Below are 25,796 nucleotides of genomic sequence, written 5' to 3' on the forward strand. Positions count from 1 at the left end.
TCACAAGACATTTTGGAGGAAAAATGACAAGCAGTACTCATTTTGGACATTCAAAGATGTACATTTTTTCAAAGGATTGTACTCTTGTTGCCAGGGGTTTGGATATTAATGGCTATATTTTGGGTTATTTTGAGGGGAAAATAAATTATTATATAAGCTGAACACAGACTACTTTTCATTGTGTCAAAGTGTCGTTTTATCCGTGTTGTCCCATTAAAAGATATACTTAAATATCTGCCGAAATGCGAGGGGTGTTCTCACTTTTGTGATACACTGTATAACTTTAAAGACAGTTTCCGAGGTCCTTCCGCTTTACTTCAGCATGTCTGCAAGCAACTTCCGTTTTAGAATTTCTCCATCCACAACAACAGTGGAGCTGGACTTCTCAAATAGTAGAGCCCCCCCCCCCCCCCCCCCCCCCCCACACACACACACACACACTCAGTAGGTGGCAAAAACACTGCACACTCTTTTTCAGAGTGTGTGCAGTATTTTTGAACACATAGCAAAGAGCACTGAAGATATGAAGAGCTAAGACGAGGAAATATGTCAAAGCGTATGTAGTGATTGACTTTTGGCTTTTGACTTTGAATATAGTGGGAGATGAGGAAAGACCAGTCGGTTTACTGTGTCTAAAATTGTTTGCAGCGGAGAGCAGGAAGCCAAATCAATTAAGATGTCACTTAAAGACGTTAGATCCCAATCACATTTATAACCTGTTTGATTTTTTTTCAGCGAAAATGTGGTGAATAATGCCAACAATCTGCCCGCTTTGTGTTACATCAGTAAACCAGCGAGCACTGTTAACTTCATATAAGTTGACATTCCAAGTTGCTCAGTGCATAATAACCCGCACCATAGCGAAGGAGCTGATTCTGCCTACATCAAAATTTAAAACGTCCAGTGACACGGTTATTTTGGTTCTATCAGTTTTTTCTGCCAAATTAGTTATCCTCATGAGTTAATGTTGCTAATCAGTGTGAATTAATATTTATTGATTTTTCAGTATCAAATGGCAAAAAAAAATGTAGCTTGAGTGTATTTTTACAGTTTGGAAGTGACTTTTTTTTTTTAATTCAGGAAAATTGATGTGCTTTAAGTCTTTTCTGTTACAAAAGAAACAATGTTAATAAAGTTATACATTATTGTATATGTTGAGCTATATTACTTTTTTTATATTAAAAAGGACGTTATACAGAGGTGTACCTACAATATAATAATTTAATAGACAAATCATACTATATTTTATAGACAAATTATACTATTTACAGTGGCGGCAGAGTTGGGGGGGCTGCGAAACGTTTACGTCTTCCTGGCGGGGACGTAACAGAGTAACAGAAAATAATTTAGAAGCAATGAGCTGGAGTCACATTACTCATCAAAATCCCTTAAAAAGACAATTTGGAAATACAGCATCCATCTGCCATCATCACGACAGAGGAGGACAACATGTTCATGAAGGCAGATGTGGAACCAAGCTCGTGCCACCACAAAGACCGGGTGTTTTTGTAGCCATGTTACCGCTGTGTTATGAAAGGTATGTTCTTCCTATCCCTGCATTTTCATGTGTACGGTGCTAAAAAATAAAGCTAAAATCTTCCGCATGAAACGACTTGTTGCCTTTGATATTGTTATTACGATGATTGTAATTATCTTTTAATTTTATTTACTACAACTACTGTATCTGCTGCTAGCCTGTTGCTAATCAGTACGTGTAGATGGCACAATTATGTCAAAGCGTAAACGCAAGGGTTTCAAGTTTTTGTTCATTTGTTTACAGGTGGAAAATGCTGTTCGGCAAGGGAAGATAAGTTGATATGCCTCGCAGCAACACTTACTGTACGTTGAACGACATTTATTGACTATGCCGTTCTACCCGGGGGCGGCCGAGACAGTGGGGCAGGAGGCTGTGGCTCGCCTCGCGGCAGACCGTCAGCTCATTCCCGAAATCCAACTACGAGCTTTTTAACTGCAGCAACTTTACGCTACTGGAGCTGGAATTACTGAGGACAGCCTGAGAAAGCCTGTCTGGAGGCCGTAATGTCAGGTGAAAGTTTGGCGAGGCTCCGGAGGCGGTCTGATATCACATGCTTGTATGCTGTTTTTCCAATTGTATAAATTGTGATTTATTGACCTGTTTTGCACATGCACCAATCCCTTTGAATAAAACAAGAAATGGAATCATGTTGTCCAAATGTACCTTGTAGTATTACTTTTTAACAACAAAATCAGTGTCAGCCTTTCTGAATTCGGCAAATGTAATATAATTTGTAATTTTACTTCATTTTGGTCACTCAAGTGGCCGGCGTATCAATCTATACCTCATGTCAACAGGTTGTTATAATTTTGTCGACGAATGATCAACGAAGTGATGAGAACAATTATACAATCTCCTCTACGTCTCATCTACGTCGTGCTGAATCCATTTTTGGAGATTCCGTGGGTTCCTCTGGCTTTAGTTTGCAGTTTTATCTTCGTCAACACACTGCGAACTCATGAGTTTTTTTTCTTAACCGGAAGTTCGAAGCAGATATTTTCCAAGATGGCGGCGCCCATATTTCACTCAGGAAACTTGTCTATCAGATCAGCTAAAAGGGGGGCTCTGCCATTGCACAGAATGTTATTAATTTGCCTATGGCCTGTATGCCAGAGAGGTATAAATTAAAATAATAATACAAAATAATCTGCACTGCATCATACACCCAATTTTATATAAATGTCAACCATAAATTAAAAAAAAATGGAGCGTGAAGTTAGTTGAAATTTCTTAAGACTGGGTACATAATATACATCACACTGCAATCAAGTAGCTCTTTTAACAAAACTTTTTTTTTTCTAAATGGACAATAAAGAAGGTAATGCTGAAGTTGATCTCAGGTTCTCTTACTGCTGAAACAGCTTCCACCATTCTGAAAGAGAACATGATTAAAGTTAAATGATAATCTGTAAAAGTCACACCAATAAATGTCCCAAATTATTAAATTATTGGCCATTTAATGGGTTGGACATTTGTGTCTAAAACATTCAGTCGCTAAAAAAGTTGCTTCAATCAAAAAAAAAAAAAAAAAAATTTCAAACAAAGAAAAAAAAATCATTTAAAAAATAAAATCGCCCTCCCCTAATTTTTTTTTTTTCAATTTTTAAATATGCAAAGCAAATGACAATCTAAGGTGCTCGTCACATGATCTGTTCAAAAAATAATTTTGACCCATTATAAAAATAAAAAATGATTTTGACCCATTATAAAAATATCTTTTTGTTAATTTATTTCATTTTTGTTGTTTGTTTTATTGCTTTACAACAGAGGTCCCCAAACAACGGCCCGGCTCCACATTTGGTCCGGCCCCCTGAACAATACCAGAGAGCATTTTGATTTTTTTTTTTTTTCAATCGTGTTATTTATTTCTTTGCTTTTTTCTGTGAAGAACCCTGAGAGGGTTATTTGGTTACTATTTAATTAATAGTGTTATTATTATTCATTATTATTATTATTATATTATTTTATTTTATTTTATTTACTTTTGTTCTGTGAAAAATCCAGAAAGGGTTATTTGATTGTGGCTTTCTGAAAAATATATTTTTACATTTAGGCACTCCTGCAATCGTCACACTTTTCTGTTACAAACTGACCCCGGCCCCTCATCAGAGAAGGGAAAAGTTATGTGGCCCTCACAGGAAAATCCCCTGCATTACAACTTTTATATATATATATATATATATATATATATATATATATATATATATATATATATATATATATGTGTATATATATATATATATATATATATATATATATATATATATATATGTGTATATATATATATATGTGTATATATATATGTATATATGTGTGTATATATATATATGTATATGTATATATGTGTGTATATATATATATGTATATATGTGTGTATATATATATATATATATGTATATGTATATATGTGTGTATATATATATATGTGTATATATATATATATATATATATATATATGTGTGTGTATATATATATACTGTATATGTATATGTATATATATATATATACACATATGTATATATATATATATATGTATATGTATATAGGAAAGTCAATTACATGCAATGACACTTTTCGGCCACCAGAGGGGGCCTGGCCCCCATGGCCCCCCTTAAACTCTGCTTATGATGACGATATGCTTGAAATACGCCGATTTACAGCAACATCGCAATTTCATTGTTTTCTAGGTCCTCCTCCGACCTCTGTTCGACAGTCTTTATAAGTTAAGGTGACAATTATTATTATAATAACAAGGCAAGGAAGTCGCTAGCTTTGTCACGTTTTTAATCATTTATTTCAGAAGTTGTGCAACACAACACGGCTACTGTCCAGAGTAGCTGACGCCAACAACAACAGAACTTGAAAGCAAAAGTAAAAACTTGCCACTCGTCCGCACCTCTCTCACTATCGTCAATCACAGCGCTTATGCTTTCAGGAACAGCATGCAAAACACAACCGCCACATTAGAACCCGATTTGTTACATTATTATTATTCCGATTTGTATTTATGATTTGTTTTGCTATGTGTATTTTTTTGCTACATATGATTGTATCTGCAGTATTTAAGAAAAATTTAGCGTAGTTTTTGGGCTGTTGAAAGAATTAATCGAATTATAATGTATTCTTATGGAAAAATCCCGCTCGACGTACAGCCATTTCAATTTAAAAACCAGGTAATGGAACGATTTGAATTGGTATGTAGAGGTACCACTTCAGTTTGTTAGTCAGATGTATCAATTGTCAATGAAAAATACTAACCCGACCACAGCATTCCACATTCAGAGCACTTAGGAGCCCTTTTATCACCGGCACAGCGCACAGCACCAGCTGGATTGAACCCATGACCAGTAGAACAGAGAACAGGGAGAGATGCCATGGCACCACACCAACAGGAGCAGTACATTTTGACCATATGGTTGAATCAGTTACATAGGCACTGCAGATGAGACAAGAGAACAAGAGAAGAAAAGTAATTTGCATGTTAATTCCAGATATACAGTTTTAAGTTAATGTTTCATTTGATGCGATGTTCTGTTTTGTTTGAATTACCATATTTTCCGCACTATAAGGTGCGCCTAAAAGCCTTAAATTTTCTCATAAGCCAATGGTGCGCCTTATAATCCGGTGCGCCTTATATATTAATCAACATTGAGCTGCAACATTTTTTTTTTACAGATTCATACAAATTTGCAAACAAAAACAGGCTTACAAAATTGCACCATTATATTAAGAAAACCACAAATAACACTGTCCATCATAATATACAGAATCTTACTTGCTTGCCATGTTTGTATTCATACACGCACACACACACAGCTGCCAACTCCATTTTCCCCCGAAGAAGAATTAACGCGTGAACAACATTGAGTTACTATGCTATTGCGTTAGAGTTATTATTTGAGTTATAATTATTATTATTGCTTTGCACTATTATGAGTGTTACTATATTGTGATTGCACTAGCCGGACCTTTTTTGTCTGATTTTGCATGTCTTTGATATTGCATTTATAGTTCAATGAAAGAATTGTTCACAATGGCCTGATTTGGTTCCCTTTTTCAGGACACCTTTAACTTCATATCCAAACTGTTGTTTTCTTCACTGATCAATTATAAATCAACATTTTGGGACCAAAAAGACAAAAAATTCCCCCCAAAATTTGAATAAATAGTTTTATATTTGATAATTCAACATAAGAAGCAGGTGTAGGTGTAGGAAGTAGGTGTTTTTGGCCTTTATACATGCTCTGGTCAAATACAGTGCATACATTGAAAAACAATGGAAAAATTATAACCCATCTAACACTAAAGGTTACTGTGGAAAAGAAAAAAGTTCCCCTCCACTATGTGATATAAATGTTGCACTACATGTTTTACCTTGCTTTTGTGTTGCTTGTTTTGTTGACATTCCCTTTAGCGCAGCACCGTCTAATGGATGCATAAAATAACCCCAGCCTCTACTGTAGCGTTTACAGGGTACCCGCAGGTTATTAAAAGTATTAAAAAAGCATTGAATTTAATTTTCCATTATTAAAGGTAATAAAAGTATTAAATTAGCTGTCGTAAGTCTGGAATTTTTTCACCGTGGTTTTAATTTTCAAGAACATCTCAGTGCAACCTAAATTATATCCGTGACGTAGTCTTTTTTTTTTTTTTTTTAAATCCATAACGAAAATGACGCGTAGAATTATTATGATGCACTGCACCTCGTGCGTGCGCGCCGTTAGCATCATTGGCATCAACATCACAACAGAAGGCAATCGCACAGTACTGTGTGCTAACGAAAGGAACTGCTCAGATGCCTCAGTTGTTATGTTCGACGAAAGCCTCAGCAAGACAACCAAGTCCAAACAGTTGGACCAGCATGTGAGGTATTGGATCGGCGACCAAGTCGAATCCAGATACTTTGGGTCGCAGTTTACGGGTCATGCGAAGGCAGTGGACCTGCTTAACATTTCAAAGTTGCCAATTTCTTTAATTAAAATGTGTTCGATGCAATAATGTATTTCTGCACGGTTTGCCTTTTGAATGAATGTGAATTTCGCAGTTTGAACTCAAGAGTCTTCCCATGGGCTCACCACCTGTGGGAGGGGCCAAAGGGGTCGGGTGCGTAGGGAGTTGGGCGGCAGCCAAAGGTGGGGGCCTTGGCGGCCCGACCCCCAGCTGCTGAAGCTAACTCTTGGGACATGGAATGTCACCTCTCTGGCAGGGAAGGAGCCTGAGCTGGTGTATGAGGCAGAGAAGTTCTGACTAGATATAGTCGGACTCTCCTCCACATACAGCTTGGGTTCTGGTACCAATCCTCTCGAGAGGGGTTGGACTCTCTTCCACTCTGGAGTTGCCCATGGTGAGAGGCGCCGGGCAGGTGTGGGCATAATTATTGCCCCCCGGCTTGGCGCCTGTACGTTGGGGTTCACCCCGGTGGACGAGAGGGTAGCCTCCCTCCGCCTTCGGGTGGGGGGACGGGTTCTAACTGTTGTTTGCGCTTATGCACCGAACAGCAGTTCAGAATACCCACCCTTTTTGGAGTCCTTGGAGGGTGTGCTAGAGAGCGCCCCCTCTGGGGACTCCCTCGTTCTACTGGGGGACTTCAACGCCGCTCACGTGGGCAATGACAGTGAGACATGGAGGGGCGTGATTGGGAGGAACGGCCCCCCCGATCAGAACCCGAGTGGTGTTCTGTTATTGGACTTCTGTGCTCGTCACGGTTTGTCTATAACGAACACCATGTTCAAACATAGGGGTGTCCATATGTGCACTTGGCACCAGGACACCCTAGGCCGCAGTTCGATGATCGACTTCGTAATCGTGTCATCGGACTTGCGGCCGCATGTTTTGGACACTCGGGTGAAGAGAGGGGCGGAGCTGTCAACTGATCACCACCTGGTGGTGTGTTGGCTCCGATGGCGGGGGAAGATGCTGGCCAGACCTGGCAGGCCCAAACGTATTGTGAGGGTCTGCTGGGAACAGCTGGCAGAATCCCCTGTCAGAAAGAGTTTCAACATCCACCTCCGGCAGAACTTCTCCCTTGTCCCGAGGGAGGTGGGGGACATTGAGTCCGAGTGGGCCATGTTCCGCACCTCCATTGTTGAGGCGGCCGATCAGAGCTGTGGCCGTAAGGTGGTTGGTGCCTGTCGTGGCGGCAATCCCCGAACCCGCTGGTGGACACCAGCGGTAAGGGATGCCGTCAAGCTGAAGAAGGAGGCCTATCGGGCCTTTTTGGCCTGCGGGACTCTGGAGGCAGCTGACAGCTGGCCAAGCGGACTGCGGCTTTGGCGGTCGCCGAGGCAAAAACCCGGACATGGGAGGAGTTCGGCGAGGCCATGGAAAACGACTTCCGGACGGCTTCGAGGAAATTCTGGTCGACCATCCGGCGCCTAAGGAGGGGAAAGCAGTGCACCATTAACACTGTGTATAGTGAAGATGGTGTACTGCTGACCTCGACTCGGGACGTCGTGAGCCGGTGGGGAGAATACTTTGAGGCCCTCCTCAATTCCACCGACACGCCTTCCTTTGAGGAAGCGGAGTCTGGGGACTCCGTGGTGGGCTCTTCGATCTCTGGGGTTGAAGTCACTGAGGCGGTTGGAAAGCTCCTCGGTGGCAAGGCCCCGGGGGTAGATGAGATCCGCCCGGAGTTCCTGAAGGCTCTGGATGTTGTAGGGGTGTCGTGGCTGACACGTCTCTACAACATCGCGTGGACATCGGGGACAGTGCCTCTGGACTGGCAGACCGGGGTGGTGGTCCCCATTTTTAAGAAGGGGGACCGGAGGGTGTGTTCCAATTATAGAGGGATCACACTCCTCAGCCTCCCTGGTAAAGTCTATTCAGGGGTGCTGGAGAGGAGAGTCCGCCGAGAAGTCGAATCTCGGATTCAGGAGGAGCAGTGTGGTTTTCGTCCTGGCCGTGGAACAGTGGACCAGCTCTACACCCTCGGCAGGGTCCTCGAGGGTGCATGGGAGTTCGCCCGATCAGTCTACATGTGTTTTGTGGATCTGGAGAAGGCGTTCGACCGTGTGCCTCGGGGAGTCCTGTGGGGGGTGCTCCGGGAGTACGGGATACTGAGCCCCTTGGTAAGGGCTGTTCGGTCCCTGTACGACCAGTGTCAGAGTTTGGTCCGCATTGCCGGCAGTAAGTCGAATTCGTTCCCAGTGAGGGTTGGACTCCGCCAAGGCTGCCCTTTGTCACCGATTTTGTTCATAATTTTTATGGACAGAATTTCTAGGCGCAGCCGAAGCATTGAGGGGGTCCGATTTGGTGACCTCAGCATTAAATCTCTGCTTTTTGCAGATGATTTAGTGCTGTTGGCTTCATCAAGCAGTGACCTCCAACTCTCACTGGAGCGGTTCGCAGCTGAGTGTGAAGCGGTTGGGATGAAGATCAGCACCTCCAAATCCGAGACCATGGTCCTCAGTCGGAAAAGGGTGGCGTGCCCTCTCCGGGTCGGGGATGAGATCCTGCCCCAAGTGGAGGAGTTCAAGTATCTTGGGGTCTTGTTCACGAGTGACAGTAGGAGGGAGCGGGAGATCGACAGGCGAATCGGTGCTGCATCTGCAGTAATGCGGACTCTGCACCGGTCTGTAGTGGTGAAGAAGGAGCTGAGCCAAAAGGTAAAGCTCTCGATTTACCAGTCGATCTACGTTCCTACCCTCACCTATGGTCATGAGCTTTGGGTCGTTACCGAAAGAACAAGATCCCGGATACAAGCGGCCGAAATGAGTTTCCTCCGCAGGGTGTCCGGGCTCTCCCTTAGAGATAGGGTGAGAAGCTCGGTCATCCGGGAGGGACTCGGCGTCGAGCCGCTACTCCTCCGCGTAGAGAGGAGCCAGCTGAGGTGGCTCGGGCATCTGGTTCGGATGCCTCCCGGACCCCTCCCTGGAGAGGTGTTCCGGGCATGTCCCACCGGCGTGAGGCCCCGGGGACGACCCAGGACACGCTGGAGAGACTATGTCTCTCCGCTGGCCTGGGAACGCCTTGGGATACCGCCGGAGGAGTTGGTTGAAGTGGCTGGGGAGAGGGAAGTCTGGGCTTCCCTGTTAAAGCTGCTGCCCCCGCGACCCGACCCCGGAACAAGCGGAAGATAATGGATGGATGGATGGATGGAACTCAAGAGTTAGCCATGTTCAATGGGGTATTGGCAGGTGCACTAACTAGCCTTAGCATGTGTAACAAGGTGGAAAGTTGGGGTGCCCAATTTTCCCAGTCTCAAACGCGTCATGCTCAGTTGACTGCCACTCCTCCAGCAGGCACTATAAATTGGCTCAGGCTCAGCACCTGTGCATGAGCCAGGTTATTTGCCTTTTGTCCTGGGAGATACGAGACCTGTTGAGAACCAGCTTTTGAGCAGAGCTGGCTGTATGAGGTACTTTTACATCTTTTTGAGCTCATTGTGTTGAATGTTTTAACCTATTGCTGTTAACAGCAGTGATGGCAAACTGAAGCATCATGAAGCAATGAGGCTTTCCATCAAACTGGTTCGCTCCTGGGCCGAAGCATCATGAGGCTTCATTTGTTCTATTGCGGCCTCATGTGGAAAATAAATGTCATGACAGACAGAGTGATTAAAATGATACCATGGATTTGATGGGGTCAAAAGGGCAGGGAGTTGTTATGTGAATGAATGTGTGTGTTACTTGAAAGTAGAGCCTAGATTGGGCCTAAGAAATCCAGCCCGACCCGGCCCGAGCAATTAACTTAACTTTCAGGTCCGAGCCCGAAAAATCCCGAAATTGTATTTTTTTTATTTGTATCCCCTAGCCCGAAAAAAAGCGGAAATTTTATTTTTTATTTGTGAGGACCCAGGAGGAGGGAAATGCAGGGATGCAATGCGTCAGTCGGACATGGACAGAGCACTGCTTGGAAAATGGTTGCATTTTGTGTGATCACATTTGTGACAACACCTATGTAGATCATGATAACAAATTAAAGCCTGTCTTTTGTAACAAATTCTCGCAGTTGAACAAGACTGTAAAATGCATATTCAATAAACATTTATAGCTTTCATATTTGTGTGTCCCTTCTATCAGGTGGATAGTTCATGCGGCATTACAAAATGCAGCAACAGACATTTATTTTAATTTCTTCAAGTTGGCAGAAAAGAACGCAATTTTTCTTAATGTTTAAAATAGTCTACATATTTTTATGATCATAATAAATGCATGTACACAAGGAAATAACGCTGGATAGGTTTGTTAAATATATTTCTGTGTGGGATATTTTGCTCTCATGGACGCACCTCTGACAAGGAGAGGAACAGCAGCATATACAAAAATAAACTAAAATACTTTTAAATAACATACTTTGTTTTAATGACTCGCATCAGAACAAACAAAAGAACAACCTGAAACAAAATAACATTTTAAAGAACACCACGAAGTCCTGCTTTGCACAAAGAGGTGCGGCCCTCGAAACAAATGATAATAAAGATGCTAGACTAAGATCATATCCATATCGAAATTCGAAAAGGAAATATCAGGATTTGCAGACTCGCGGAGAGCCCCAGAGCCTTCATGTGCGCAAACAATGCACTGGCTCTACTGCGGCTCATGTTTGGGATTACCACAGCGCCCTTTCTCTGTTTTATCCAATTTATTTAATTTACAACAAGTATTCCTTAGTTTAACATACATATACAAATATACATTTATTCTAAAAAAAAGTTAGCGAGAGAAGAAGTCCGGCCCGACCCGACCTGACCCGAACGTAAATGAGTGACATTTTGGGCCCGACCCAAGCTCAAGATCTTGGCTCTACTTGAAATAATGATTGCTTTATTTTAGACATTGACATATAAACAAGGAACAAGACACACCTTTCATTCCTTTTTATTGAGGAAAACTTTCCTAATTTCCAAAGTTTTTGGCTTTAAACGGTTTCATTTTTTTTTTAGATAGGATTTCTCCTGCTTTTGAAAATAGTCTTTCGCAAGGGACAGATAAGGCCGGGGTACAATGCCTCAACATAGATGAAGTGTTCTCTTGGTACCGAAGTTCTTTAGAACAAAGTTTGCACTTCACCTTTTGAAAAATCAGCAAGTAGAAGAAAGACATGAAAACGAGGGATACACTGTGTTGTCACAATAATTTACAATATATATTCACACTGGTTATTATAATTTGTACCTTTTTAGGAGAGAATCCCAGACAGGGGATGTTCTCTTCTTTTTTGATGTTGGACAGTGCGTCCATTGCAAAACGAATCCGATTGAATTTAGGTTTGAAGACGCGAGTTGGGTGTGTCAGTGTCACCTGTCAGCTCATTGTCGTCTCGGTGCGCCATTTCATTTCGAATCACCTGCGAAACAACGTGTTGGCGATGACGTAGGAAGCCCGTCTCGGGAGGCTTCGGACGTAGCAACGTGCCTTCCGAGGCTTCGGGCGTGGCCACAAGCGTAATCAACACATGCCTCGATGCGCGCTTTGCAGATTTTTTTTCCGGTTTACTCTGCACACGCATCGGCGCCTCGGCACAGTAGGGCACGTCACTAGTTAACAGTGGCCACCTGGACTGAGAGCGGATTCGGCCACTGCTGTTTAATTTAGTTCCCTTTTTCTCTGTTTAATTAAGTCCCCTTTTCGCCAATCAAATTGTTTTAAGGAATTTAACTGGGCATAAGACTTTAGTTGGAATTTTCCTTTGTTTTGCCTTTTTCTTGATTTAGGGTATTTGCACTTGAGTTGTTTGCAGTGATTTTCCCCCCCCCAAATATTCACAGATTTTTATGAAGTTTGAATTAAAGTGTGTTTTATTAATGATTTGTTAAAATAAATTCACCCACACAAAATAAATTGTACCTTGTTGCCACCACATCTGCTGTTTCATTAATTTTGCCAGACCTGTGTTTTATTTGTTACCAAGGGGCTTGTCTTGCCCGACCCGGTTACACATGGATAAACCGGAGTCGTAGATTCACCATCACTCTCAGATATCACAAAACGGTTGACAATGTCTATTATTGGAACGAGTGCGGGGTAACGTTGATCTGAATAACATGGCATGGTGATAGGCAAATTATAATGTAGGTGATAGCAAAACACCTGTTATATTTAAATGTTTTTCTTGATTAAATAAGACTATAAGAGTATGGATTTTCTCTATCTGATTAAAAGAAATTTCTTCAATAGATAACAAGGGATTAACGTGTTTTGTATACTTCTTGTAATGTGATTAGGAAAAAAACGATTACCAAGGGAAATGGTCATGTGTAGCTTTTTTATTTTGTGGTAATTCATGGTAAACTACTGCCATTTAGTGGCTGTTTTTTTAAACTTTCACTGCCAATTGCAAGCACTTTACAGTTAAGGTGGCCAACTTGACAATCACCTACCTACCACCTTGACCAGGTCCTCTTAAAAGGGAAACCTGTTGTATTGCAAATGTAATTTCTGAAGTTGCTTTACAATAATAGTGTAAAATCCATTTTATCCTGGGAAAAACAATTCTGAAAGACCTTATATTTAAATGTGTTTTAATTGTATCTTCAATAAATGTGCATTCTTTTGTCAAACACACTTAGTAATTGAGGTTAAATTTGATGTTCAGGGCTTTATTTTTTTAGTATGATTCAATATTATTTAAATAATGGGTGCGAGAAAAGTATTAATTTTCAGTTGAAATGGCATTAAAAAAGGTCTTAAAAGTCTTGAATTTTTTAGATTTATCAATCCTGGGGGGACCCTGGTTTATTCTGTGTGGCATATAATGCGTGAAGTTTTAAAATATGTCATTCGTTTAAGGTGCGCCTTATAATCCGATGCGCCTTATAGTGCGGAAAAACGTAGTTTTGTTTTAGCAACTCTAGTGACCACATTTAACTGGGATGACCCTCATTACAGCAAATAGCAAAACCAATGCACTTTTAAAAACAATGCTGTGCGGGCGGCAGCATCATTTTTTGTTGGTGTAACCACGACTCAAATTGTTATTCATAGAATAATATATCCTCCCGGTAAGAATGAAGAATGACGGTACAATCTAAATTCAGACAATATTTGATGTTGGTGGTGCAATAAATGCAATTAGTTGATGTGTAGAACTTTCTTACACGATGAAAGCAGATCATTCTGCGTAAAAATGTTCCGTGACATGATCATTGTCTCGTGAATTCACATTATGTATTGTTACAGCATGTATGCCCATAGTACTGTACTCATCGTTACTAGTGGCATTATCAGTCTACCAAGAGCAACTTCATACCCATCTTCGAAGGGATACTCCCACTTTGTTGGATTGTCCGTTGTTGCACTGGCAGTTGTTGCATCGCCCGTTGTTGCACTGCCCGCTTTAACCTCACATTTGGGGCCATGTTTTATCGCAAGAGCTGAAATTATGACTGAATAACCGGCTCCTAAAAGGCCAACAACAGCAGCAAACAGTATGGAACTCAGCATCTGTAAAGAGAGGGAAGTAAACATTGCAGATTGGAAGCTTTTTACATGGATTTATCATCAATTAAAAAAAGAATAAATTTATGTAGGCAGGCTAAAGCTGAAACGTAAAAAAAAAAAAAAACACAAACATATACAGTAAGATTAAAAAAAAAGCAAATACTGTAGTATTTTTCTTACACTGCCATTCATAAGTTTGGGGTCACCCAGGCAATTTTTTGTTTTCAATGTAAAGTTACTTTTATTTCACAAATGAGTTGCAAATAAAGAATACAGAAAATATAACATTGGCAAGATTAGAAATATTCCACATTTGATCCTCTTACACTTTATGATTAGGTAAAAGAAAGTTCACCGATAGTTGAAAGTTCACCGAGAGGTGATACAAAGTTCACTTAATTATTGAGTGGAAGTGGATAATCGTCCACTGCACACCAGACACTACACGGCGTCATGCTATCCTGTGTGCCGCGCTGCAGCACAGTGGCTGAAAAACACTGCTGTAGAGGGTTTTAATGCATAAAGAGGACATGGGTGGGTGAGTGTAGTTTCTCAAAATAACGTATGATGAAGCGTGGAGCTATCATAGATTGTGTAAGTATTTAGATTTAAGGGAGGGTCTGGCAGCGATCGGACAATCTTTGCTAACCCTCCCAGTTCAAATAGATTAGTTGTCTATCGTCCTCAGTCGCATTCATTTTTTCATCTTCCAAGCTGCCTATCCTCACGAGGGTGGTGGGGATGCTGGGGCCTATACCAGCCAGAGGTGGGGAGAAAAGCCGAAAATTTTACTCAAGTAAGAGTACAGTTACTTTTGAATAATATTTCTCGAGTAATAAGTAAAAGTAGCCATTCAAGATTTAACTGAAGTACAAGTAAAAAAAAAAAAGTTCTCAATGAAGAGAATACTAAATTAATGGGGTAACATTGTGAGTAACTGCTTAAAACGTCAGATAAAAAAAAAAAAATTGTACTACAGTGCTGGCCAAAAGTATTGGCACCCCTGCAATTCTGTCAGAGAATGCTCAATTTCCCCCAGAAAATGATTGCAATTACAAATGCTTTGATAGTAATATCTTCATTTTAGGACTGTCAAAATTAGCGCGTTAACGGGCGTTAATTAATTTTTTAAATTAATCACGTTAAAATATTTGACGCAATTAACGCATGCAATGAATGAGCCGCTGACATATTGCCTCAAACATTACAATGAGGCCGTTTATGGACATTAAGAGTGAAGAGAATGTCACCGGCCGCTTGGGGGCAGCGCCATTCCATACTCATGTCTTCTAAACGTGGGAGAATTAATAGTTGTGAGACGTTTATGCTGTATTCACAATGCAATGCAAATTGCTATTTGTGCTCCACACATATTTCGGTAAGTTTTCTTTCTTTTAGTGGCAATTATGTGTCTCTTGTTTTATTTTGGGTAAGATATGTACAGATACAGTGGGGAGAACAAGTATTTGATACACTGGCAGTGTATCAAATACTTTATCTCCCCACTGTATATGTTATACAGTAAAGGCGAGTGGACACAGGCGTTCTTTGGACCGCACCGTTTATTGGCATAAGCTTCTCCTTCACAACAAACATAAGTATCGTTTAGTGAAAGTACAACAAAAATAATATTCCTATCTCTCAAAAAAAAAAAATGTTCACAAAAAGAAAAGCACTTCAGTCTATAGTAATGAGGCCCTATTCTGACACACAGTTAAAAAACAATGCAAAATGAACTGGCATTCCATATCAAAATAGCTATGCAAAATACACGTAAAACTTTTCAATCTATTTTTATTATTGTTATTTTTATTCTTATTCTTATTATATTAACTCTACTTTTGATTGAAAATTTTACAAATTTTATTAAAACGAAAACATGAAGAGGGGTTTTAATATAAAATTACTATAACTTGTAACTATAACATTTATCGTTTAAGAACTACAAGTCTTTCTATCCGCGGATCACTTTAACAGAAAGAATGTTAATAATGCCATTTGTGGATTTATTGTTACAATAAACAAATACAGTACTGATGTACAGTATGTTGTATGTATATATCCGTCGTGTGTCTTATCTTTCCATTCCAACAATAATTTACATAAAAATATGGCATATTTTAGAGATGGTTTGAATTGCGATTAATTGCGATTAATTACGATTTTTTTTTTAGCTGTAATTAACTCGATTAAAAATTTTAATCGTTTGACAGCCCTACTTCATTTATTTGCTTGCAATGAAAAAACACAAAAGAGAATGGAAAAAAAAAAAAAATCATGATCATTTTACACAAAACTCCAAAAATGGGCCGGACTAAAGAATTGGCACACTTTGAAAAATCATGTGACGCTTCTCTAATTGTTGTAATTAACAGCACTTGTTACTTACCTGTGGCACATTAAAGGTGGTCGCAATAACTGTATCACGCTGGCAGCCAGTTAAAATGGATTAAAGTTGACTCAACCTCTGTCCTTTTTCCTTGTGTGTACTACATTGAGCATGGAGAAAAGAAAAAAGACCATAAAACTGTCTGAGGACTTGGGCAGCAAAATTGTGAGGAAGCATAGGCAATCTCAAGGCTACAAGTTCATCTCCAAAGACCTGAATCTTCCTGTGTCTACCTTGCACAGTGTAATCAATAAGTGTAAAGCCCATGGCACTCTGGCTAACCTCCCTAGATATGGACGGAAAAGAAAAATTGACGAGAAATTTCAACGAAAGATTGTGCGGATGGTGAATAAAGAACAGCGGCTAACATATATACAAGTTTAATCTCTCCTGCTGTCCGAGGGTACACTGAAAAAAATGAACCAGGCAGGTTGTAAAGTTTACTAAAAGACAGTGTGCATTTTCAGCAAGAAACCATCATGTTTCCAAGGTGAGCATGATGGTTTATGCAGTCTCTACATAAACATGAACAGTGAATGAGGAGCTTGATTAGATATTGTTGATGCAACATAATGTTAATGTGTCTTTCCAACTAATTGCAATAGTCTCGTGATTTCTCTCGAGATTTAAAAGTAGGATTGCCAACTCGCTGAAAAAGTAAGGGACACCTCATTGGTACCGTCACCATTGAATTATTATTTTGTATGTGAAAAGACATTTTTTATTAGATGGGACTTTAAAAGGCAAAGGCCCAGCTAGTAAAATTCCTCAACTTTATTTTTATTTCTTTCTTTCATAATCTTATTATCCACATTTTTTCGGCGCAGTGGAGACTCCAAACGATTTGACCAACTGGCACTGTTTAAATATCAAAATGGCCGGAATTCCATTCATTTTTAATGGCAAACATTTTCCCTTCATTTTCAATGACAGGAAAACATAGGTAGTTGTGATTTTTGACCACTTACCATTACAGTCCATTGACATTGAAGTGGCGCCTAAGTAAGTCAATACCACTGACAGCTATGTACGTCCATGCCATTGACTATCATGAATGTCGCTACTATTTATGCCAATGTACTGGATTCCATTGAGGCATACATAAATTGATGCCATTGACGGCCATTTACGTTAAAATTAGGGCTGTCAAACGATTACGAATTTTTAATCGAGTTAGTCATAGCTTAGAAATTAATTCATCGTAGTTAATCGCAATTCAAACCATCTCTAAAATATGCCATATTTTTCTGTAAATTATTGTTGGAATGGAAAGATAAGACAAGACGGATATATACATTCAACATACTGTACATAGGTGCTGTATTTGTTTGTTATAACAATAAATCCTCAAGATGGCATTTACATTATTAACATTCTTTCTGTGAGAGGGATCCAAGGATAGAAAGACTTGGGACTTTATATATTGTGACTAAATATTGCCATCTAGTGTATTTGTTCAGCTTTCGGTAAATGATACTGTGCCCATCCCAAATGCATGATGGGAAGTGGAACCATGACTGTGCAACGTGCTACCAATTGCTATATCTTCTCTGCGTTGGGAAATAATCCAAGGTGTAAAGACAATGACTCATTGCCACCTTGCTGCCCCACATTGCCTCCCATGATAGGTTTAATCATAGGGAGAGGGTTAGCAAGGCTTTAGCCAATTAATAAAAGGCTCCAAAGGCTACCAAATTTCCCTCTACTCATTTAGTGTTGTCTTTAATCTCTGTTATAGGTAAAGCGGAGTCATTACATATTGAGCGCGACAATGAGTGAGAGAGTCATGCAGCGTATGCAGTAATTGCGTTAATTATTTTAACATGACACATTTTTAAAAAAAGTAATTGCGGCCGTAATCGGATAAATTTTATAACCCTACCTTAAGCCTAAACTAACACTCTGGATGAGTGTAACATATTATGTCTGTGACGTTAAATACAATTAAAAAAAAGATTTAATTAAAATATATATATTTAATAAAAAAAGGTATGGCCAATATTTTTTCGCCGATTCCGACGGTTGATCGGGACATCTCTAGTAGTGACAAAACTGTTCTGCCCAAATGCATGATGGGAAGTGGGTAACCATGACTGTGTGTGGCGGCCGCAAATAATATATCTTCTCTGTGGTGAGTACAATGCAGGGTGATAAGTAAAAATCAACTCCTGTCGTTTTTCCCCACGCTGCTCGTCTCAGTAGTTGTAATTGCTGTGGAAGAAATGTCAAAGCTTTATGTTGACAACACGGGCCAAATGACTGCTTGTATCCACTCCACTCACCTGTCACTGTCTCTTAGCTCTGTATATGCTTAGGATGTTGTCATTGGAGTCTGTTTGCGGCAATGTGTTAACGTGATTACTTAAAAAATTATTTACCGCTCATTAACGGTAATTTGATAGCCCTAGATGTGCCTTACGTTGGCTCAACACGTATGCCTTATGTTAAAAGAACACAATTGCTAAATACTGAAGGAAAGCAATTTAATCAGGTGCAAATTATGTATTTCTTTAAAGTCGGTTCAACATGTATTTTGGGGTGAACATGAGTGCCATATGTTGGCTCAACAAGAGTGCTTTATGTTCGCGCAACATGAGTGCCTAATATTGGCTAGACGTGTGCTTTATGTTAAAAGGACACAATTGCTAAATGCTGAAGGAAAGCAATATTATCAGGTGCAAATTCTTTCCATAATTTTTTTATGTCAGTTCAACACCCCATTTTTTTGAGTGTACAAGCAAATTTTGCAGCATAATGTAGGGCCCAGTGTGAGAAAGCTAGGTCTCCCTCAGAGGTCATGGGTCTTCCAGCAGGACCCAAAAGACACTTCAAAAAGCACTAGAAAATGGTTTGAGAGAAAACACTGGAGACTTCTAAAGTGGCCAGCAATTAGTCCAGACATGAATCCCATAGAACACCTGTGGAGAGATCTGAAAATGGCAGTTTGGAGAAGGCACCCTTCAAATCTCATAGACCTGGAGCAGTTGGCCAAAGAAGAATGGTGTAAAATTCTAGCAGAGCATTGTAAGAAACTCTTTGATGGATACCGGAATAGGTTGTTCGCAGTTACTTTGTCTAAAGGTTGTGCTACCGAGTATTAGGTGGAAGATGCCAATACTTTTTTCTGGCCCATTTTTTGAGTTTTGTGTAAAATGAGATTTTGTTTGTTTGTTTCTTTCATTGCAAGCAAAGTTTTGTGTGAAATGATAATGATTAACATTTTTTTTTCATTCTCTTTTGTCTTTTTTTCATTGCAAACAAAATAAATGAAGATATTACTACCAAAGCATTTGTAATTGCAGCATTTTCTGGGAGAATTATCTTACAGAATTGCTGGGCTGCCGCTACTTTTGTTTATTTTTTCTTAGTACAACTTCATTATATGAACTGTTATTATTATACTGTACTATCACTTAATCCATGACCATATTAGGCCAAGAAGATGACACAAAAATCATCACATTCAGACCACAACACTTGAAACATCAACCATCCAACGAGCATGAGCGCCCTCTCATGGAGAAAAAACATAGTTACTGCTGATTGGCATAATTGAGTCACGTGGTTATTGTTGCGATGACTCATTGATGAAAGTGAGACAGCCACTGTCAGCATCTCTGGCAAAAATAAAGCCATTATGTAAAATAAAGAGTAAAAATGTAACGACTGTAGTGTTGACCAAAGTAGCGGAGTAAAAGTAGTGTTTTTACAAATCTACTCAAGTAAAAGAAAAAGTACTGCGTGGTAATACTCATGGAAGTACATTTTTCCAAAAAGATACTCAAGTAAATGTAACGGAGTAAATATAACGTGTTACTACCCAACTCTGACAACAGCTAACTATGGGCAGTAGTTGGGCTACACCCTGAATCAATTGCTAGCGTATCTCAGGCATAAGCGAATTTTGCAGGGGGGGCAGGCCCCCCGATGGCTGAAAAGTGTCATTGCATGTAATTGACTTTCCTATATATGAATTCAAAAGCCCCCCCGATGGCCGAAAAGTGTCATTGCATGTAATTGACTTTCCTATATATGAACTTAAAGCTATAAGAGTTTTTCGTAAAACATTACATCAAAGAAGTTGTAAAGCAATAAAACAACAAAAATGAATCAAATGAACAACAAAAAAAATAGGTCAAAATGATTTTTCGAACAGATCATGTGACTAGTACTTTAGAAAGTCATTTGCTTTGCTAATCCAAAACCACCTGACGAGTCGACGACCGAAGAGGAGAGATGGATATACACAATTTTTTCAAGCCAAAGCTTTCAAAAGCGACAACAACATTGAAAATGGATCTGGAAGCGTCAGAGCACTGCCAAAATGGTAAGCAGAATTTCGATTTGCCCCACTAAAGACGCTAATTGTACAACAAATTTTGCACCCTTATTATATTTTGCTCCCAAAGCTGTTGTGGCGGTGAATAAGCCCTCTTTTCCCTTAAATTGGATTCTCAATCTTAGCCACAGGTGCTAAATAAACAAGTAACATCGTAAACATACTCTACATGTTTCACACAAATATGGCGTAAATTAATGCTTAACTACACGGCAAAGACGTAAACAGTGGGAGCGACGTGCAGTTGTTGTGTGCAGCTAACATGGCAGAATGTGTCTGATAAGAACTTTTCTACATGTCCGTTCATGATCAAACGTAAGTCAATATTCATACAAAGACAGTTTGTAGTGTTTACTTTGTAACCGCTGTACTCACGGCCATTTTTAACACAAAGTTGCAATTTCTGATGCGGTGCAAAATTTGACAGAACACCTGTTACCACCGGCGGGCGTACCATATTCAATGGATGACGATCTTGGCGAAAAGTAAAGCTGTCCTAAGGAACCTGATTTAGAATTCCCCACAAAAATGATGGGAAACAAAAACACTTATTTTCAACTTATTATTAAAATTATTCTTGGAAGTTAATTTTATTGCTGAAACTGCGTTTCAGGTTCATCAACATGTTGTGCCCCACCTGCCCCAAAAGTCAAACTCCGCCCATGATCGCAGGGCACAAGGAGACAAACAACCATTCATGCACACACTCACACTAATGGACAATTTAGAGTGTTCAACCAGCTTACCGTGCATGTTTTTTTTGTGTTTTTTTTAATGTGGGACGAAACCACAGTTCCCAGAGATAACGCACGCAGGCACAAGGAGAACATGCAAACTCCACACAGAAATGCCGGAACCCAATTAAACCCTTTATCTCAGAACCGTCAATGGCAGCCAATGTTAATTCATGAAATATCATTACAGCTGTTTGAACAGTTGTTAACGTGGTCACTGAAAAAAATGGCTAACTTTTTAAGCAACTCTAATTATTCAAACATTATCAATGGCAGCCAGTAAGTTCATATCAGTACAGTGCAAGTATCAAGTACTGTTGAGTTGTATTCAACTTAAGCTACAAAAGATTGACACATAGACTTCATAATTTATTGACGGGTCTGATCGGTCATGCACTGCGCCTCGCATTCAAGTAGGGGGTAGCCCACATCAAGAAGAGTTAATCCCAAACATTCGCACGCAGCCATCTAACGCCGGATTTAAGTTTAAAATGTGCAAAAGTTGTACCACATACAAACAGGAAGGATTGTCTCAGGAGTGATTTGTTCGAGGATTCAAGGTAATTATTACATTTTTCATACCATGCATGCATTTTGAAATGTTGTGAAAAAAATCAATGGGACAAATTAGCCGCTACTGCATTGGCATCATAGTTCACAATATTTATGTAAAATAAATGCTTTATGTAAAATAAATGCTAACTGCACTTTTTTTTTTTGGTGCTTTTAACCAAAAATCGAGACTGTTTTACTGTACGTCCATATCTATAAAGAATTCGGGGATTTTAGCATTTGTACCGGAAAAGCTCTGTTTACATCAGGCGTCCACTAGCTACAATTACAAACATACTAGCATTGTACTTCAACATATTTACGTAAAATAAATGCTAACTGCACTTTTTTTTTTTAACTTATAACCATCGAGACTGTTTTATGTCCATATCTATAAAGAATTTGGGGATATAAGCATTTATTCACAAGAATTTTCAACGTAAAAGCTTTGTTTACATCAAGCGGCTGCTAGCTACATTCACTAACAGACTAGCATTGTACTTTGACATATTTATGGAAAATAAATGCTAACTGCACTTTTTTTTTTTTTGCTTTTAACCAAGAATCGAGACTGTTTTACGTCAATATCTATAAAGAATGCAGGGATTTAAGCATTGAAAAGCTTTGTTTACATCAGATGCCGGCAAGCTACATTTACTAACAGACTAGCATTGTACTACGACATATTTACGTAAAATAAATGCTAACTGCATGTTTTTTTTTGCTTTTAACCAAGAATCGAGACTGTTTTACGTCCATATCTATAAAGAATTCAGGGACTTAAGCAGTTATTGTCAAGAATTTTCAATGAAAAAAGCTCTTTGTTTGTGATTCCACTCGGTCAGCTTTGACGGCCTCGCCAACAATGCAGGCCCCCTATTTATCAGCCCCACTTTATTACATTATAAAGTCTATGATTGACATTTCATTTTTTGGAATAATGTTTTTTCCAAATATTTAGGAACGCCCTCTAAGGTTATACAAGGTTAATATGTACATTACCTTTCTGATTAAGTTTCTATTATATTCTATTGCATTACATTTGTCCGTCAGAATTGTTACCAAACTTAGAATATTGCCTCGCAACATCAGAAGTTTTATCATGGTGTTTTGTAAATTTTGAAATGATTGTTTCAATTTCAACTTCTCTTATTGGAAAACAGTTTTGAAATGACTGTACTGCAATTACATGAATACAACAAGAACAAATCTTGATCCCTGAGCTAACCATAGTGATCGTATAGTTAAGGATCATGTAGAGGGAAGAAATTTTATAGTTTGGGCTAATGCAGTGTTTTTCAACCACCGTGTGGCAATACGGCACACAGCTGAACTGGGGCACGTCTTGTGTGCCGTGGAAAATCATTCACTATCGCCTAATAATTAGGTAAAGGAAACTGTAATTGCCACATTGTATTGTGTTGATTGCTGTTTATTTTGCCGTTTTATGTAATTTTAATTTGTGCCAGTAGGGGGCACATTAGCCCTTGTGTATAGACCCTACCCACGTGACGTCACAACTCCTTCCTCCTGACTGGTGCCGCCCAATTGTCCGTCAACACATCATGTTTCCCTGTTACGGCTACGTACATTCCTCCTATTTACGACGTGTTTTTCTGCTCGTTAACATTAATAATCAAAATGGTGAAGGCGTGTGTGGCGGTCGGTTGCAATAACAGAGAAGATAGACAGAGAAGACGGAGAGACTTGAAGTTCTACCGGATTCCGAGAGACCCGGAGAGAAGAGAGCGAGATGGGCTGCTGCAATTCGACGAGAAAACTGGGCTCCAAACGATTACCACAGATTATGTAGTAGTAATTTTATATCTGGTAAGATGCATTTAATATATATTTAGAGGGTTTTGGGCTGACAACCGCAATTAAGATCATTGCTAGGCTAATCGCCGACAACATACACGTATGTATGTAGTGAGAGTGCTATCGCTAAACCATATAAACATTAAAAGCCCTAACTCCATTGACAAACGACATGAAATACATTAGACTTGACAGTGGATGTTAGCAATAACAAAAGATTTTGAATTGAAAATTTCGTAACTCACCTTTCCAAGCACAAGATAGATTCCTGCCGAATTTTCGTGGACGAGGACCTGTTTCACCCAACCAGCAACGAAGTATTTATAAGCCTCCAAGCTCTTAAAGTTTTTCAAACTTTCGTGAGAATAGGCTGATTTTGTGTGGACAAGATAGTTGTACAGTTCAGGGTCAAATACGGCGGAGACAGCGGGTCGAAAAACATCGATTTAGGCATCAAATATGGATCTGGCGAATGGATAAACTGAAGCTTTTCCACATAACGCCTTTTATGCAACGCATCAAGTGAGTTTACGGCATCCGAAAGCACCGGGTCTTCCATGAAATGCATTATAAATTGCTCGATCAATTGAGACCATTGATAATACAGACAGAAAATGACGGACAAGGGGGCGGAACCATACAGCGAGCACGTGATTTTGTGACGTCGGTGGGTAGGGTCTATACATAGAGCAAGGTAATAATGACAGAAGACGCAATCTCAGCAGAGAAGGCAAGGGGACTCAAGCTGTTAGCATAAGCAAAGAAGGCTAACAAGCGGCGTTAAAGGAAGAAAAAACTAGCGGATTTCCACAGTCGGTATTCAGCCAACAAGGTTAGTTAATTTTTTTTATATTTATGTGATTGTCAATTGTACTTATATGTTTAATTTATTTAATTGTAATTCTGCCTGTGTTTCTTTAGTTTTCACGGTGTGTGTTTGGATTCTCAACAAGAGAGACATATAAATCATCAGTTGAGAAAACCACTTGTGCCTGTAGTAATTATTAGATGAAAGTTGATGATAAAACACTGGATTAAAAACCTAGATTGAAAATTTTGCCTTTTACAATCTCTTAATTCACAACTACCGTATAAATATTTCTGTAGCGGGAATGGAAGAGTAAACATTAAACACTTAACCGTAAATCTCCTCCCACAGCTTTCTCTGCCACAGCAACCGAAGCAGTCATTGTTCTTCTGACACAGGAAGACCAGGGCCGGGAAAATCACCTGCAATCAAAAATTACAAAACTGTTGTGTAAGACACTACTTTTTAGTTTACTTAAGCACTACATATTCATACAGTGTGTCAGGAAAAAAGCTTGATCATGGGTTACCAAAAACAAATAAACAAGAAAAGGTATACAAACACAATACACAATACAATACAGTCATAGACTACAGTATTTTGTGTTAACAAAAATGTGTCGATACAAAGTGCTAGTCAGAGATATATACAAAAAAAATTACAAGCATCGTTGGCATCAAATAATTTTCCATAAATAAAACATCTTACCAAAACCCCAGATCCCAAAATTCCTCCAAAGTACCAGACTTGTTTTGTGATGTTTTCACTATCCACAACGTTCCCACCAGGAAAGAAGAGAAGGATGTTGCACAGAACACACCCTACAACCAGGGGCATCAGACTGATCCCCAGACACCTCGCAAAGCCTCCAGAGCACATTGTGGTAGTTTTACAAACCCAAACGCCACCGATTGTATTTTCTGAGGTGAAAGAATTGTGCCTTGTCTGTTAGAATTAAATTTATACATTTCCTGAATGATGTGACCCTGTCATGTGCCACCGCATTGCATATTCCATCACATGCGCCAGCATGATGCATCACACTCATGCATTACAAAGCATGCATCACAAAGACGGTGTGCTAGCATATTGCATCACACTCATGCATCACAAAGACGGTGTGCTAGCATATTCCATAACACTCCTGCATCACAAAGCTTCATTACAGAGACTGTGCTCATTAATGTGTCACAAAAAAACAACTGTGGGACAGTATATAAGGCACGAACACATAACATT

At 39.6% G+C, this 25,796-nt stretch overlaps 1 protein-coding gene and 1 long non-coding RNA gene across 2 annotated transcripts; one reads left to right on the forward strand and one right to left on the reverse strand.

Moving 5' to 3' along the window:
- Positions 1 to 544: 544 nt before the first annotated feature.
- LOC130919030 (transmembrane 4 L6 family member 4-like) lies at positions 545 to 25,771 on the reverse strand. The gene is made up of 5 exons (XM_057841409.1): positions 25,266 to 25,771; positions 24,890 to 24,979; positions 13,727 to 13,920; positions 4,796 to 4,973; positions 545 to 2,909 (listed from the first exon to the last, which is right to left on the reverse strand). The coding sequence occupies exons 1-5, from the start codon at positions 25,434 to 25,436 to the stop codon at positions 2,874 to 2,876; spliced, it is 669 nt and encodes a 222-aa protein (XP_057697392.1). The 5' UTR covers positions 25,437 to 25,771; the 3' UTR covers positions 545 to 2,873.
- LOC130919032 (uncharacterized) lies at positions 24,452 to 25,498 on the forward strand. The gene is made up of 3 exons (XR_009063879.1): positions 24,452 to 24,581; positions 24,909 to 25,007; positions 25,346 to 25,498. It is a non-coding gene; the product is annotated as an uncharacterized LOC130919032 (long non-coding RNA).
- Positions 25,772 to 25,796: the final 25 nt, after the last annotated feature.

This window comes from Corythoichthys intestinalis, chromosome 7, assembly GCF_030265065.1.
Source record: "Corythoichthys intestinalis isolate RoL2023-P3 chromosome 7, ASM3026506v1, whole genome shotgun sequence".
NCBI lineage: Eukaryota > Metazoa > Chordata > Actinopteri > Syngnathiformes > Syngnathidae > Corythoichthys > Corythoichthys intestinalis.

Coding starts and splice junctions, on each gene's coding strand:
- LOC130919030 (XM_057841409.1), bottom strand. CDS start 25,436: ATGTGCTCTGGAGGCTTTGCGAGGTGTCTGGGGATCAGTCTGATGCCC. Junction 13,921..24,889: donor GCTGTGGGAGGAGATTTACG/GTTAAGTGTTTA, acceptor CTCTCTTTACAG/ATGCTGAGTTCCATACTGTT. Junction 4,974..13,726: donor GAGTATCCCTTCGAAGATGG/GTATGAAGTTGC, acceptor TCTCATCTGCAG/TGCCTATGTAACTGATTCAA.